Genomic DNA, 15,475 nt, shown 5'->3' with positions numbered 1-15,475 from the left:
TCGAACGCTGATCGTCTCGGGTAAAAGAGAAAGAGAGGGGAGAAAAAGCACAATTTATACAAGGTGTATTCGAGCTCCGACGGGTTCGGGTGTGCTTATGAGTCCCGGGGGAGTTGTTCTCTTCTTTTCTCGCGTCTATCCCGAGCGCCAACGAATTCCTAGTCTCCTGACCGAGCGGTGAGCGAAGCAACCGATGATAAATTCAATCATCTGACTCTTATCGAGCCGCAATTCGCTGCATAGTCGCTGCTCCAGGAAGTTTAATACTGAGCGCGAGCTTAAGAAATTGCAGCAATCAACTGGGGAGAAACTTATACATATTCGCGCCATTGAGCCTCGGATCGATTCTTGAATCATTTGTCCCCCTCGAAGATGCCCTGAATAGCAAGGTAATTCTGAGGCTTCGAGCGATCAGATGGATGCCTGAATATGAGTAAGAGCGTGCTAGGGAAAACAGCCATCGAACCGATGCTCAGGGTTGTTGTTGTTAATCGATCCATCGATCGGACGATAGAGCGAGCGATCGCCTACAAACATACAGAGTCCTTGCGAAAACCCCAACTGACACAAGGGATTGAGAGGATATGTGATAGATCGGAAAAGCGGGGCAGAGAAACATTCTGACTGAGTCACGAAAGGATCTATTCGGGCGTGGTCTCACTTATTTGAGCGAGGCAGGTGCCGAATGGATGTTGTGCCAGACAAAAATTCGTCAAGTGTTCAATGGTTGTATTTAATTCATTCGCTCGATCGAGCTATTCGTGTCCCGGCTTCGATTGAGATGAGCAATCCCCAAGTCGTCCGTTACTCAGAAGCTCGGCCCCTCGGCCCTGCTGGCGCTCACTGAGGGCTTTGGCTCGATTGCCGAGTCTTCATGTAGCGCCTCGACACCTCCATCGAGTTCCGTATATGCGACTCATGCGAAAAGAGCTCACCGCGAGCGCCAACCCCGAGAGGAACATCGATTCGCTCATCAGCATACAGGAGTGCGCCTAACCCTCATCTGTAACGGATTCCCCGTCTTTCAGAGACAATGAGTTGTGGTCATCGCTTGCCCTTTATCGGGGAAGTGTCTCAGGCAAACATTCGACTTTGTCATGATGATGAAGTGTCCGCCAGGAATGGTCCTCAAACACGCTGTATGCCCATTTTGATGCGGGATATTTGTCGCTAGGGAACACTAGAATGGCTGTATGCGGAGTTCTCGAGGCAATAAAGTGCAAACCTGTCTCCACCCATACCACGTTGAGCTCGCGACGGGGAAAATCGCAGAACTGCTGCGATTGCAGGACTCATTTACGAGACGGAGACTCTCTGACGCCGGGACCGAGGGCAGAATGAGCCGGAATCAGATTATACGAGGAAATAGGGATAGTTGGGCTACGATGATGGGTCGAGATTATGGAAGTAACGGATGTCTTGCTGAGTCCGATCGGAATCAGTCGCTCGAATTTGGAAATTCGGCGATGTTATGTCGAAAGCTACGAGTCTAGATGTACGCTCGATTCAGTTCTCATGGCTCGTACTCGCTCGCTCACATTTGATAATACCTGAATATTATTTATTTCAGTGCTGGATCAGGGAACTGCCCAAACCCCCATTACCTCCACTCGAGGTGACCCTCGAACGATACCTCTCCTGCCTGGAGGCAGTTGTATCCAAAAATCAATTCGATGAAACGAAGAAAATTGTCAACGATTTTGCGAAAGGAGATGGAATCGCCTTGCATCGACTCGTCGAGAAATTAGCGCAGGAAAAAGAAAACTGGGTGAGTTGCTCGAGCGAGCCGAAATCCAAGAAAGATCAGCGGAGCAAATATTCGCCCTTTCAGATGGATTCGGTATCTGGAGTATTCCGATTCTTCCAGGCGACTTCCGTATGGCTCCCTGAGATGTACTTGCTGAATCGCTTGCCACTCCCGGTCAATCAGTCAGCGTTCTTCCTTTTTCCTCGGCAAAATTTCAAAACTTTCCGGGATCAGATCTTATTCAGTGCGCAACTCCTACACTTCGCCTTAGAGTTCCAGAGGCTTATCGAAACGTGAGTGATAAAGAATGGTTTGGATTGGATGATTTCCATGCCCTGATCACGAGCAAATAATTTTTCCCGTGCCGCCGTCAGGCGCAGGCCGCGAAGATTTTCCGAGGAATGGCTCACCGGAAGAATCTCACGCTGGGCAGCTCCCTGGGCAGCTTCCATTCTGGAACTAGGCATCTCTCACGGTCGGGCAGCTTAATCCATGTAGGAAGTGGGCAATCTTGCGGAGGGAGAAAACTTTGGGATAGAGGATCGAGTGAGCGGATAAGGTGGAGGAAGCAGGCCGCACGGCCTGCCCCGTACACAAATCGAATTTGCATCGCTCGAGGCTCTTCATTAAGCGGCGATTTTCATTGCACGCTTTTTAAGTCTCGTAAAAATCTCTCCAGCATTCACTTTCTCATGGGCCGGCTCGGACCGCCATCCTCCTCCGCAGGCATAGACGAGACCATACTCTCGCCCTGATTCTGGAACACCTTACTCAACGAGTATTCCTCCAAGATCGCACACGGCGCCCCTCGCGTTGGCGATGTTCTCTACGAAATGGGATCAATGCGAGATAGTTGTACAAGTAGCTGTTTGTCGGGACAGCGGTTGTTCTGCCATCCGGAACGAAGGAGAACAGAGTCTTTCGGAGTCTGCAAGAGTGTGGGCATTGTAAACCTATTGAGCTCGGTGAAGGGTAGAGCAAAGAGCTATAACGAAGTTGGGCATTACCATTTACCCAATGGTGGGCTTTCTCGGTGTTCCCCGGGCCGGCCGCTCTATTCCCTGTGAGGAAGAAACAAACTCGCGCTTGTGGTCAGGGTTTCCTCGCATTTTCTGCAAATCCCAAGAGCGTGGTGCGGAGGGAGGCTTTGATAATGATGCCCATTCCCCATCCCGACACTGAGTGCAGCCTTTGTGCTCCCTCGCTGCTTTGTCCGCTTGGGTGAAATCAGAATTGAAGACTGGATTGCACAATCGATCCGATTGTTCGCGTCCATCCAGTTTCTGACCGCTGACAGCCTTTGTCGAAAGGCTGAACATCTTCCTTTGGGAGGAGCTTCTCGGCGTTTAGATATCAGCTTCCGGGAAGTTAAACTGACCTCGTTCCAAATCCTCAGTCGAAATTCGGATCCTTTCTCTTGCAGAGAAACTCTAGACCAAGACTTCTCAAGGGCCGTTCACGTGAAGAGGTCGCCCCTGTGCATGGACACCTATTCGAATTTTTTCAATTCGTATCGCCGCCCTGGTGTAGAAATCGACTACCAGCTCAATAATAAACGGGATCCGAAGTACCACAAGAGCGTTGTGGTCATCCACCGCAAGCAGGTGAGTCAGGATCTTGAAATCGATTTTAGGTCGTCCTGGGACCACTCTCGTTTCGTCATGTCCGATTTTGGTAACAGATCACGACCTACAACAACTTTTCCGTCGATCCGCGTTGGGAGAGATTAGGGCTTTCGTTGCGAGTTATGGAGCGAATTAAAGGGATTTCGGGATCGTTTTGCGCCGGCGCCGTATCCGGATTGGGGATCTCGATAGCTTGGCGACACCAGACAGAGCTCGCGCGTCAGGGTGATTCTCAATTTGGTGCGAGATAGACGACTTTGGAATTGGAATCCGCCGAGAAGGTCAGCCAGGGCGACGATGGAGAACTCGAATGACGATATGACTCCACGATCGGCTGTCTCAAAATTATTCCGCCGGAACTCGGAAGAAGACCATTGCTCCATCAATTCACCATGAGATAGGAGCCGCGCTCGGAACTTTCGATTTGCGATGCGAAGGGGCTGCGTGCACCACCGATTCCATCGGGCCCAGCCCCCAGGACGCCGTCGGGGACGAACAAGCGAGCGAGCGCTGAACTGCAGGCCGAAGCTACCGTATCGAAAACGGATCTGGACGAGCGTTTCGAGCTCGTGAGGGAGGCGGCGGTTCACCCCGGACGGGAGATTTCAAGGATCCGTCTCTGGCTTTCGTCATGATGTCCTGCAGCTCACCCCCTCGCCGTCCGATGTGTCGGTCCATCCGCGGGGCACAAAAAGTCCATCAGCAATCTGTGCGCTGCTTGTGGTTGTCTGGTCCGACTGAGTGAGGCGAAATAGAGCCGCGGCGCGCCGCCAACGTGTTCGTATGCTCTCGGGCCGGCGTGGGTCGAAGTGTTGCAGGATGTGCTGGTGGGTTTTGCAAGAAAGCTTTTCATCAGACAAGCCAATCCGCACTTCAGACAGCCACTCGGACGGCAGTGGGCCGTCTGCCTGCTTGCCTAGCCGGCTGGGTGGCGTCTGAATACGGGATCAGTCGTGAATTATTTACAGCAATCGCGGCCTGTACTCAGTGGCTCAGACGCGACCCCGCAGCCATCGAGGAGGCAGCAGCAGCACTTAGTAATCTATTATATCGAAGCCTCCCGGACTCACCAAGAAATGCTCATAGAAATTGAGAGATTCACACCCACGGGGAATGAGGCTAATCGCCGGGAGGGCTGTAGGGCTCGAGGGCTGTAGCAGAGATCTATCTGAGCACGTTCGTCGCTGTGTCACGCCTCGGATGTGGAGGAAACTCGTCATTCAAAAAAAAAACGAATGGGATGCATGAGCATTATATACTGAAATCGCAGTGGCTCTGAAGTCGTTCGCTGGAATTCGTTGTCAGAATGCAGAAATTTCAAGGCCGCGAGGCCTGAGACGTCGTTGGAGATATTTTTTTTCGACCGTTACCACCACCAGATCGCCGTTGCAGACTCAATCTTTCTCCCGATCTGATTCAGCAATCGATGAGTTATCGCGATGATCCGGCGGGGAAAATCGATCGATGTGATGCGATGAAAACTTCAACACGGTCAGCTCCTGCAACCGTCTGTCGAATGTCGGAATACGAGCAAGTTCGAGCTCGCGCCCTGAAGGGGTACCAAAATCGGTTCTATTGAGCTTAGGACTCCTCTTCACATTGGTCGTACATTCATTACACGGGCCGATTCTCGCTTTGGCGGTAGGCTCGGGCTCACCTTATGATAGAACTAGCGTGCCCGGTCGCGCTTCGCTGCGAACCGTAGATGTATTTTCTTGGAACAGGCAAGGGCCATACGAATTTGATTGAAATATTTAGTTTATCTTATGTTTGCATTGTTACCTATTTTTCGCCGCTGAAACTTTTTGGCTACAATTTTCCATGTGTAGTATCTCGGTACTTCTGAGAATAGTAGCGTGCTCGCGAATGGATCATTGTCTGTGGAGGGGATTGGAGCCTCGACTGGCGATTGCCCGCCGTGAAGTATATGCGCTGTACGTTCTCAAGGTGTACCGCTAAGTGAATCACCGCTGGATGGCGCTCATGGATCGGAAAGGACAGAATACGCCAGACCGCCTCCTTGCTGCTGATGCATCGGCCAGCTTGATATCGCTCAATCTCGTCATTTTGAGCAAATGCATCTCCCATTCCAAATATCGCCATATCATGCCCTTTGGTGATACATTTGCAGATGTACTTGATTGATTTGACCGAATTGCAATACTCGACGTTGATGTGAGCTTTGAACGTTTTGGTCAGAAGAGGCCAATACGGCACAACCCAGCGATTATGTACAGGAACATCGACATTTCGAACTTTCAATTCCACAATTTTCCCACCATCTGTCGGTGGCCTACGTCGGTATTGTGGATAACCATCATTCCCGGTGATAGTTTCGGCTAGTAGTTTCCTCGTATATCGTTTCGTACATTTACCGTCTTTCATACACGGGGATTTGTCATTAAACGCACCACACGGCCCATGAATCATGTTCTTTGAAATGATTTGAAATAACTCCGGATCGATTTCTGCATCAGGTACTTCGGCTGAAATCACAACGTCAATCTTATCTGGTGTGATCTTTTCAATTAGCCAAGTCAAAATGTGGGCATGCGGCAATCCCTGTTTCTGCCATTCAATAGTATACATCCAGCAGCGGGATTTTCCGAAAACATAGTGTTTGACAATGAAATTCATGAGAGCCTTCAATTTTTGTTTGAATACGCGTGCCACAATATCATGGCGATCCGAGCTCGTTTGATCTGGGTACAATAGCGCTTTCATATTATCTCCTCCCACGCGGGGTTACATGTAAATGTAATGAAAAAATCTGGGCGACCGTAGTTTCGAACGTATGTCGTAGCATCTTGTGCGTATTCGTGCATGTGTCTAGGGCTCCCGGTGAATGAGCGTAATTTCGATTGATTCAGTCTAGTGAATAAAGACGTTCGGTCTCAATCTTCGCATACATATCGACAACATATTGATGCAACAACTGCCGGCATCGTAGAATATGATTGTCGGCATTGTCTCGAACCATTAAACGGTAAGCGTAATAATTCATGGCGCTGACTTTTTCATCGTTCTCTGTACCAGTTTGAGGATCAATCATTTTGATGTTCAGATGGTATCCATCTTGTCCTTCCCAAAATATTATGGGATACTGTAAGGCGTCGTACGAACGATGCGTTTCACAAACTCGTTGGAGGTCGCCGCTTCTTCGCTGAAGAACAATATCGCGTGAATTGAAATCTTCCAACAATGACAATCGCGACTTCGTCGATCGTTTGCACATTGTACCGCCTTCCGTGTTGGCCTGATGGTGTTTTGTCAGCTCTAATTACGACCTTGTACTCATCTGTCGGCATGCGCTCTAACGCCGTTCGGAATAAACGAACTAAGTGGTTGCGTTGATCAAATAAATTCTGCAACGCTGCCACGATATCACGATCCGTGGCGCTATCGATCTGACACCATCTGTCAACTTGCTCATCCAGAGCACCCATGAAATAAACATGAATTATACTTGCGTATGTTCCTGAAAAGTGATTCGATTCAGCGGTTGAGCCTGAAATCAATGTTGACAATGGCTCCGGCGGCGCAAGCAAATCGGGAAGCTTTACCTTCCCACTTGCACGGCACAATCCTAGCGGCTCATTCTTGAACTTGAGTGCGCAACAATATTGGCATGACATATTCATTTCGCCCATCCATACTTCAGGTTCGAGGCTATAATCGCAACATGGGTCGTAATGAAAAGCACTATACTTCAATTCAATGCTTTCAGATCGTCGAGATCGAGAACTCCGATCTCTATTGCACGCCAATCTAGCAGCTTTTTCATCATGGTTTTCGCTGAGTCGGGCGTTTGCGGTATAAAGACGATCAATTTCTAACCTCGATTCTCGATGATCAGATGATTCATTTGCACGGAATTGAGCAACATTACTCCGAACGGATTCTAATCGCGATTCTCTTTGCGTGTTGGTCTCCAGCGCCAGAGTCGCCGTCCGCTTCGCGGCAGAACGTGTCAACCGACCAATTGATCGTCGCTTGGGGGGATGGTCGCTTCAAAACGTTTTTCTAAAGAATTCCCCTTGAATGACAAAAGAGCAAAGCTTACCTCCTAGAGCGGCCACGTGAACACCACTCTACAATGTTCATAACGATACTGCCACCCCATTGGTCGAATTAGCTCATTACAGTAACGATGAGGACGAAGTAACGGCAAGTTATTATTCGCGATTACGTAGCGATAAATTCGATGCGAATTGAAATTTTATTGGCGCTAAACCTTCTCGGGTATATAATGATCACTCCCTCCAAAAATCTTCGCTGCATGTTCTGTGGTAATGGAATGCATAGCGAACAAACAGACATACATGCGATTTTTATATATAGAGATAAGGCCCAATCCCGACTCCCAAGGCGGAGCGATTCGAGTTCAGAGAAGAACAGGAAGGGTTCAAGCCAAGGATTATCGAATGAACTCCTCAAGACTAATACAATCGCTCCGATTTCAGTTCTATTTCCTCGATCTGAGCTCTGATCCGTCGATAGATTCGATTGCAACTGCGTTGAACAAAATCCGAACATCTTCGACCACGGACGAAAATACTCCCGTAGGCGCTCTAACGACACAACCGCGAGACAAATGGGCTCATCACTACGAATTGTTGCGCAAGGACAACACGGCACACATGGGTAAGTGTTCGTTCGCGGAATCTCCGAACTTCCAGATTGGAGACTTCCCTGAGTATCATTGAGAACGGCTATTATCAAGATTCCGGAACCAGAGAGGCAAGACCCGCGCTTATAGGATTTCCACCCGATTCATATTACAGAGGCTCTAGAACGATGCCTTCTCGTCCTTTGCCTCAACGAATCAACACCCCCGTCGAAGCAAGGATTGAGTCGCACCGATCAATGTGAAGATCTCCTGCATGGCAAAGGTGTCAATTCGTGCAATCGCTGGTATGACAAAACCTTGCAGGTGAGTTCTTCCGAGGATGCGGCTGAAAGATCTGTTTGCGAATGAACATAAGGCTCGCTCTCTCGGAGCTCCCTGCCGCGACCGCGACGAGCTCGCTGCCATGGTTCTCATTCCTGCCGGTAGGCAGCGCATAGTCACATCGGATATCTCGGGTACCTCGGAATATCCGGGAGCTGGAAAGAGGCGCTACCGCAGTTGGAAATCAGTCAAACCGAGCTTCTGACTGACTGAAAGCTGCATGACCGGGCCGCTTCGTATGTTTTTCGTTCATAGTGTGAGACAGGGTGTATTGGATTCTACCGCGAAGGAGAGAGAAATGCAACGAGGGTGCAGACGACGCGACGCGGTCTCTCTGCACTATGGACTCGATTCCATCCGCACTACATAGTGGGCGCCTCGGTCTTGTTCTCCGAAAATCGTGTGCTTCGCGTGTATTCGCAATCAGCTGATGCGCCTCCAGCCCATGTCTCGCTCGTCATAATCCGGAGCTTCAATTGTGCACGGCGTCCCGTCTAGAGTCTAGATCGAATTCATGGCCCCTTCTCTAGCGGTTTCCGTCAGTTCAAGAGCGCGAAGAGAGTCCTCCAGGACGCAAACCCATGTTCCACGCGGCGTAGTTCCTTCGGCGTAGTTCGCGGTTTCAGGCGGGACCTATGAGGAAGACCCCGGCTCGAGCGGGTGTCCGGAATGTTTCGCAGCTTCCTCGTAGCCGGTCTCTGGTCCCTGACCCCTGCTTCCTTCTGGGAGAGATGTGTGTCGCTGACAAGTCGCTGTGTGAGCTTGTTCGTCTTTTGAAGCCTTCGGGAGGCGAAGCCTTTGCTGATCCTCGCCCCGGGGCCGGAGTGTTTCTGAAGGAATGAACTTCGTCACTCCGCACTTCCCGCGCCTTTCCATTCTTCCGCTGACGCCGCTTAGTGACTCATTTTAGTTGTGCCGCAGTCATGTCGGCGGCATCCGACAATGAACTCACGGGCCCTTAAGTCACTCATTGCATGATAGCTGCCCCGAGCTAGACGATCAATACCAACATTTTCTATTCCGACTGCAGGTTATGGTTGGTGTCGACGGCGTGACCGGAGTAGTGATGGAACATTCTCAATCGGAAGGAATCACACTCCTACGTTTCATGGAAGATTTCCTCGCCCGACAAGCTAAGAATGGAGTTCATAATGTCGACTGGAGCGCAGCTCCTTGCCCATTCGAAAGAATGCAGTGGAAACTGTCACCGACTCTCACGCAGGCCATCGTTCTCGCGAGAGAAGACGTTCAGAAGTAAGCTGTGCGATGTATTTTTGAAGGTAGAGATTAGGAAAATAGCGTCGGGAATGAGCGATGAGTTCAGACAGTTCTCCCAGCAGCGCTCGCTGAGATTCGACGCGAGACGAAATCGTCTAAAACGAAGTATTTTTCCCCTTGCATCATTCTCTCTCCTTCCTCGCTCGTGCCGAATATCCTCTCAGACTGGTTGACGACGTGGATCTATACGTTTTGCACTTCAAAGACTTCGGGAAAGCACTCCCGAAATCCAAGAAGATTAGTCCAGATGTTTTCGTGCAGTTGGCCCTGCAACTCACGTACTACAAGTAAGTAATTCTCCTTCCCCTCCGGCAACACCCCATCGTTCGAAATATTCACTCTTCGAGCATCTCTCCGAAGAAACGAGTATCCGCTGATCACAACTTCCCTGTGACGGGATGACGCAGCTTCTTTAGGGCTCGAGGAAAAATATCTATCTGATACGTACATGAGGCATCCTAACGCACCTTGTCCGGCAGAGTACACCGCAAATTGGTTACCACCTACGAGAGTGCATCGTTGAGGCGATTCCGACTCGGCAGAGCGGACAACATCAGGGCGGCGACTAAGCAAGCGTTGCAATGGGTCGAAGCGATGTGCGACGAGCATCAGGAGACAGTGAGTTTCCGTTTCTCAGAAGATTGAATTCAAATCACCGGAGCCCATCGATGCTAAGCTTGAGTCGGTCACTGACTATCGGAATTCCGCATTTCCAGCAAGAACAAAAACACGAACTCTTCCGAGAAGCAGTCGAGGCACAAACTGCTATTCTGAAATACGTGAGTATACGAGGAGCACTCGAGCGACGTCCCCCGCCATGCACGTATGCGTATATCGTGGTCTTGTAGACTCGATCGGATCGGTGGTCTTCGCTTTCGACCTCATAGAGACGACCGATTTCTGGCTTGCAGACGATCACGGGCAATGGTCCAGACAATCACATGTTGGCCATGCGGGAAATAGCGAAGAAAATACAACTCAAAACGAGACTGTTCAACGACAAATCCCATCAGACTTTCTGGAACTTCCAACTCTCCACGAGTCAGGTTCGTTCGCGCGCGAATTTCCGCGCAGTCTTGGAAGTCGTGAGGTCTATAGAAGGTCCTGCATGGAAAATCCTGTTTATCTCGTCGATACCCACCATTGAAATATTGGTCATGCTGATTCTAACTCGATCTATAATCCGAGCAGCTTCCAAACGACTCGAACATAATTGTTGGCTATGGAGCTGTGGTGCCCGACGGGTACGGATGCGCTTACACGATAAATGAGAACGATATTGTGTTCAGCGTGGCTTCTTTCGACTCATCTTCTGCGACTTCGAGCGACTTTTTCGCACTCAGCCTCGAATGTAGTTTGAACCAGATGCGGGAACTGTGCAATCTGGGAGCGAAAGCTCAGTGAGACTGTTGATTGTTGTTATCGTCATCCGAACGAAACCTGTTGTGTTCACGTTTAATTTATTATCACTCGAACACGAGTATACTCGCCAGAGTCTCTCGTTCCCTGCTCCTTTTTGACCTTGTTGATCTTTCGAAAACGTGATATGTCCATGCTTGTTGTCATGAATCCGCAACATCATTGTATCTGTCGGCTTTACAAGAAGATTCGGGATATTACCCTTGTTGAGTTCGGTGTTGGGAGAAACGAAACCGCATCGACATACCGACAGTGACGCCTGCCGTCAAAGATATTTTAGGGATGCATCTTCATATATATTTATAGTTATACCTGTATACATACAAAGCCTTCGAACGTCACAAGTTGTTCACATAAAATGACGTTTCTCTCGTTGATCCCCGGATGGAAAAATATTCATCGAAGGTACCCTATGGTTGAAGGACTCGTTCCGACTGTTGTCGTGCCGTTCTCTGTTACGTGCCATACACAAAACCATTTTCTACACACGCCGTTGAGAATCGATTCAGCGAGTAAATATCTCGAACCAGCGCACGGGTTCTCGGAAGAGAATCGATAGTCCACGCAGGTTTGTGAATGATCGGCTCATCTCTATTTATCACGATGAAGTACCATCTGAGAAAAATAATAACAATCGGAATCATATCTGCAACTTCATCATCGTGTCATCCGATTGGCCATCTATGAACAATATCGAACTTTAGACTCTCGGGAGCTCTCTCTGAATTCAAATTCTCATGCAGGCGATCGTTGTGCTCTGAAAGAACATTTAGCAAAACTAGTTGCGACTGCTGCGATACTGCGGCGAGCATGAGCTCCCGCTCTTGATTCTCTTAGGTATCGGGATATTGGTGAATCATTAGGTACGAAGTAGCGGAGGTTCCCCTGGAGCCAATCCAAACAGCGGATCGGTATTGAGGGAGAACGACAAGTCTGCAATCCAGCAGCATTTAACGACAACTGAGTGAGAATGCGAACAGACAAATCATGATGTACAAAGGCTTATCAACTTCTCCTAACATTATCTCGCCTCGTTCCGGAACAATCACCTACTTTCACGCATTGAGTTTCCCTTGAGCTCGTGGAGGTTTCCTCGGAGATTCTCTCCGAGCTCTTAAACGGCGTCACAGCGCCGGGGGATTCGATCCGATTCCGTAGAAACCTCTTCACATTCCGCCGATAGCCGAAAGTGATATGCTGTTCGCTGTACAGATATCGATGTCTCGATAGGGTGCACGAGAGAATCTCGTCGTTTCTGACATCGATTAGAATAGTCACACGACGAGTATTCGTCTAGCAGAGTTATGAACGACTAAGTACGAGTAGCAATAGACTGTAGGGTTTAGTTGGACGGAGTCCATGTTTTTCAATGGTCCGAGGAGCGGTTGATTCCAAACTGTGTAACTAGCGCAATAGTAGGACTCGCAATAATCAATGAAGCTTGTGCAAACAATCTTTGATCGCACACCGTCAGACTCGAACCGATTTGTTTCTTCGGAAGCGTCCTGGTTTCCTCAGTCCCTCTCCCCTAGATGCAGATTAAATTTCGGGGACAGAAAATGCCGAAGATCCAGCGATTCGATCTGAGAGGAGCCAAGAAGCGTTAAACATATCACACGTTCGAACAGGAGGAAGATAGATATGACACCGTTGCATGAGGTGACGGAATAGGCATCTTACAGAAGAGCGCCGGGTTTCTGCAATTATATGTCAATGAGCAGCAACATGGGAGCTCCAAAGAGGAGAGCGGAGACGTGCTTTGCGACGGAAACCGGGAGCCGCCCCTCTCTCTGATCAGGAAGGAAATACGGAGGAAATCCGGCGGTTTGCGATCTCACCGAGAAAGACCTTTCAGCTCGAGGTTGCCTTGTAACGCCATCTCGTGCTGAAAAGTCCTCCCCAGCGAGACGCGACCTCAACGATCCGGTAACCACTGTGCCTCCGGCTTGCTACGCTGCGTCTGATTGAGATTATACAGACTACATACTGCGTGGACGACAAGAACTCAAGAGAAAATGGATCCCTGATCATTCAGCATCCGGAGGACGAAGGTCGGGATCGCGGATGACGCTTGAATATATGGTGGGGAGTTGTGAGCATGTAACTTGATTCTATGTATGTGTTCGTCAAGCGAACTCCGTAACGAACATCGGCTCTGGAAAGCTTTTGACCCTGGAGTCTCTCGCACAATAGACCCAGAATTGGGGAATCGCGACGGAGGCAAATACCGAGGTTCAGAGAGAGCTCCGAGCCTTCCAGCAGATTGGATGGCCGAGTTCCTCAACCAGTACATAATTCAGCGACATTTTTGCTGAATCCCGAGAATGATAGAGAACGGAAACCAATGCAAGATGTGAGCTTCATTGTGCGTAGGACTCCAGGGTTCTTATCTCATGCTGTAGGTTTCGGATTTATCGAGCGTGGTTGGTGCCCGAGAGTATGAGAGAAGGGGGTGGGTTTCATTTTGAAATGTGGAGAATCTGGTGAACATCCTCGTTGTTACTAAACATATACATATACCTTAACTTCGACGGGTAATCAATGAGAGGGGTCGCGTTGCAGAGAAAAGGAAGGTGAAATCGAATAATGGATGTAGTTGTGTATCAATTCTGCGTGTGCTTAGATGCATAAGGTGGGGAAAATTCGTAATAAATGGAGATCACGGAGTTAGGCTTCTTATTCTATCCTTGATCAGGTCAGCTGGAACCGCTGATTCTTTTGCATTTTGGGTTTTCTCTGGAATCTTCGTTTCACATTTGGAGACGAGAATTGAAAAAACGAAAATTTGATTGATGCACAATTATTGCTTTCTGCGGGCGGCCGGGACAGTTCCGGCGTTCCGATGATCGCAGGGGTGCTGACAACGTGTTGCTCACCTAATCGACCGATCTGACCCGGTCGCGTCGATGAGTTCCGCAGGAACAAACTTCGGGGAAACTTTCAGAACCTATATAGACGCCTTGAAGAGAATGCCGAATCGGTAGGCTATTCTCCCGCTTCGGTAGAGCGTCCGCTCATAGAAAGCGTTCGAGCGCTAGTGAATCCCTCCTATGCATAAGTTGGAGAAAACACTTGATGAATCAAATCGATGACAGAACTACTCCGTGACGACCCGAAAAATCCAGAAGAGTCCCTAGCACCCGTGACTAGCGAAGTGCATGGATATCACAAAGGAGTTACAGAGTTCACCTCAGAAATATCTCGGACCTTCAGCTGTCTTACGGCCGAATCGTACGGGAAAAACCTCAAAAAATCCTTGAGAACTTTGTTTGACAGTGGGAAACGTAATATGATGCCCATTCAGGTAATGAGAGATGTTTCACAATAACAAATGTCATTTTGTGCATCATCTGAATATCAAGGATAAAAGCATCGTTTGCTATGAAGAAAAAGTTCAAACTACTTTTTCATAGACCAATTGCTTCTTCAGCCCACGATGCGATCACGCGGCATTGGCTGAACTATCTGGCCCGAAAGCTAATAAATTTCGCATCACTTGGCTGTTCAGCTGAGGCATGGGAACGGAAAAGGCGAGAGATTGGTCGAGACGATCACAAAAGCTATCACCTTATCAAAACCGCAAAGACCCGAAACAATGGCCATCTTAATCATTGGGAGTCACATCATCGAATAGCTTCATTCCTTACAATGCGCCTATCATGGCGAAGCATAAATAAACAACAAATACCTAATCTTCGAAAGCTTGAAAACAAGAGTTACGGGTCGAGCTACGAACTGGTTACTCGCAGATTAACGCTGCCCCTGCTACCCAAAAATACTATTAATTCAGCCGGTGCGCGTGATGCTGTGGTAATGTTTGCTCATCTCCAGTTGTATCGTTAATGCGGCTCGATGCTGGTCACTGAAGCTTGTCTTGTCAGCTACCTGACGCTCAGTCATGCTGATTCGATCGGCATTCCAACGTTTGCTGTTCAAGAAGCGAATGCAGCGGCAGCAGAAGCGCATTATTTAGCCGGAGCTCGGGCCGCGTGCCATTGTTCGAGCATGATAACGTCGAAGAATTTCAGCCATGGAATATATCCGTCTCTTCGCAACAGCAGTATCGGGTCGACTGCGAAAAAGAGTCGTCCATCGAGACCCTCTTATGCGAACAATACAGAACCTAGTACAAACAAACGTCGCGGCCGACAAACAATAAATTGAAGCCAGCATCGAACAAAGATCGATGCGCGCTTTATAATAGCAGTTGATTCTGACGCAACAGCTGCCTGATGCTCGTCGGACTTGACGTTGATGGTAGGTACTTTCTACCTCCGGTCCATTCCTTAGCGCTCTTCACCTCTAGTTGACTCAGCGTGGGAGGCTCATATCGGTGTGAAGTTAGCGGGATACGTTATGATGAGTCAGTGCGACGCTCTTTTGTGACGAGTCCCGTCCGTTTCCGTCTGAAAGTTGTCATCATCAGTGGGGTTTGAATGACCTTGAGTGATAATC

At 49.0% G+C, this 15,475-nt stretch overlaps 1 protein-coding gene across 1 annotated transcript in view; it reads left to right on the top strand.

Moving 5' to 3' along the window:
- ChAT (Choline acetyltransferase) overlaps positions 1–11,391 on the top strand; it is a 12,057-nt gene extending 666 nt beyond the window's left edge. The window contains exons 2-12 of the mRNA XM_018640285.1: positions 1,571–1,768; positions 1,868–2,040; positions 3,171–3,351; positions 7,836–8,016; positions 8,157–8,305; positions 9,354–9,577; positions 9,766–9,888; positions 10,081–10,219; positions 10,318–10,380; positions 10,513–10,647; positions 10,793–11,391. Coding sequence (XP_018495801.1) covers positions 1,571–1,768; positions 1,868–2,040; positions 3,171–3,351; positions 7,836–8,016; positions 8,157–8,305; positions 9,354–9,577; positions 9,766–9,888; positions 10,081–10,219; positions 10,318–10,380; positions 10,513–10,647; positions 10,793–11,005 — 1,779 coding nt within the window. The 3' untranslated portion in view covers positions 11,006–11,391. The remainder of the gene's footprint in view (positions 1–1,570; positions 1,769–1,867; positions 2,041–3,170; positions 3,352–7,835; positions 8,017–8,156; positions 8,306–9,353; positions 9,578–9,765; positions 9,889–10,080; positions 10,220–10,317; positions 10,381–10,512; positions 10,648–10,792) is intronic.
- The last annotated feature ends 4,084 nt before the right edge of the window (positions 11,392–15,475 follow it).

The sequence above is a fragment of the Galendromus occidentalis genome, unplaced genomic scaffold (genome assembly GCF_000255335.2).
Source record: "Galendromus occidentalis unplaced genomic scaffold, Mocc_1.1 scf7180000077480, whole genome shotgun sequence".
Lineage (NCBI taxonomy): Eukaryota > Metazoa > Arthropoda > Arachnida > Mesostigmata > Phytoseiidae > Galendromus > Galendromus occidentalis.
Note: the sequence above shows the minus strand (reverse complement) of the source record. Positions and strands in the feature narration are given on the sequence as shown.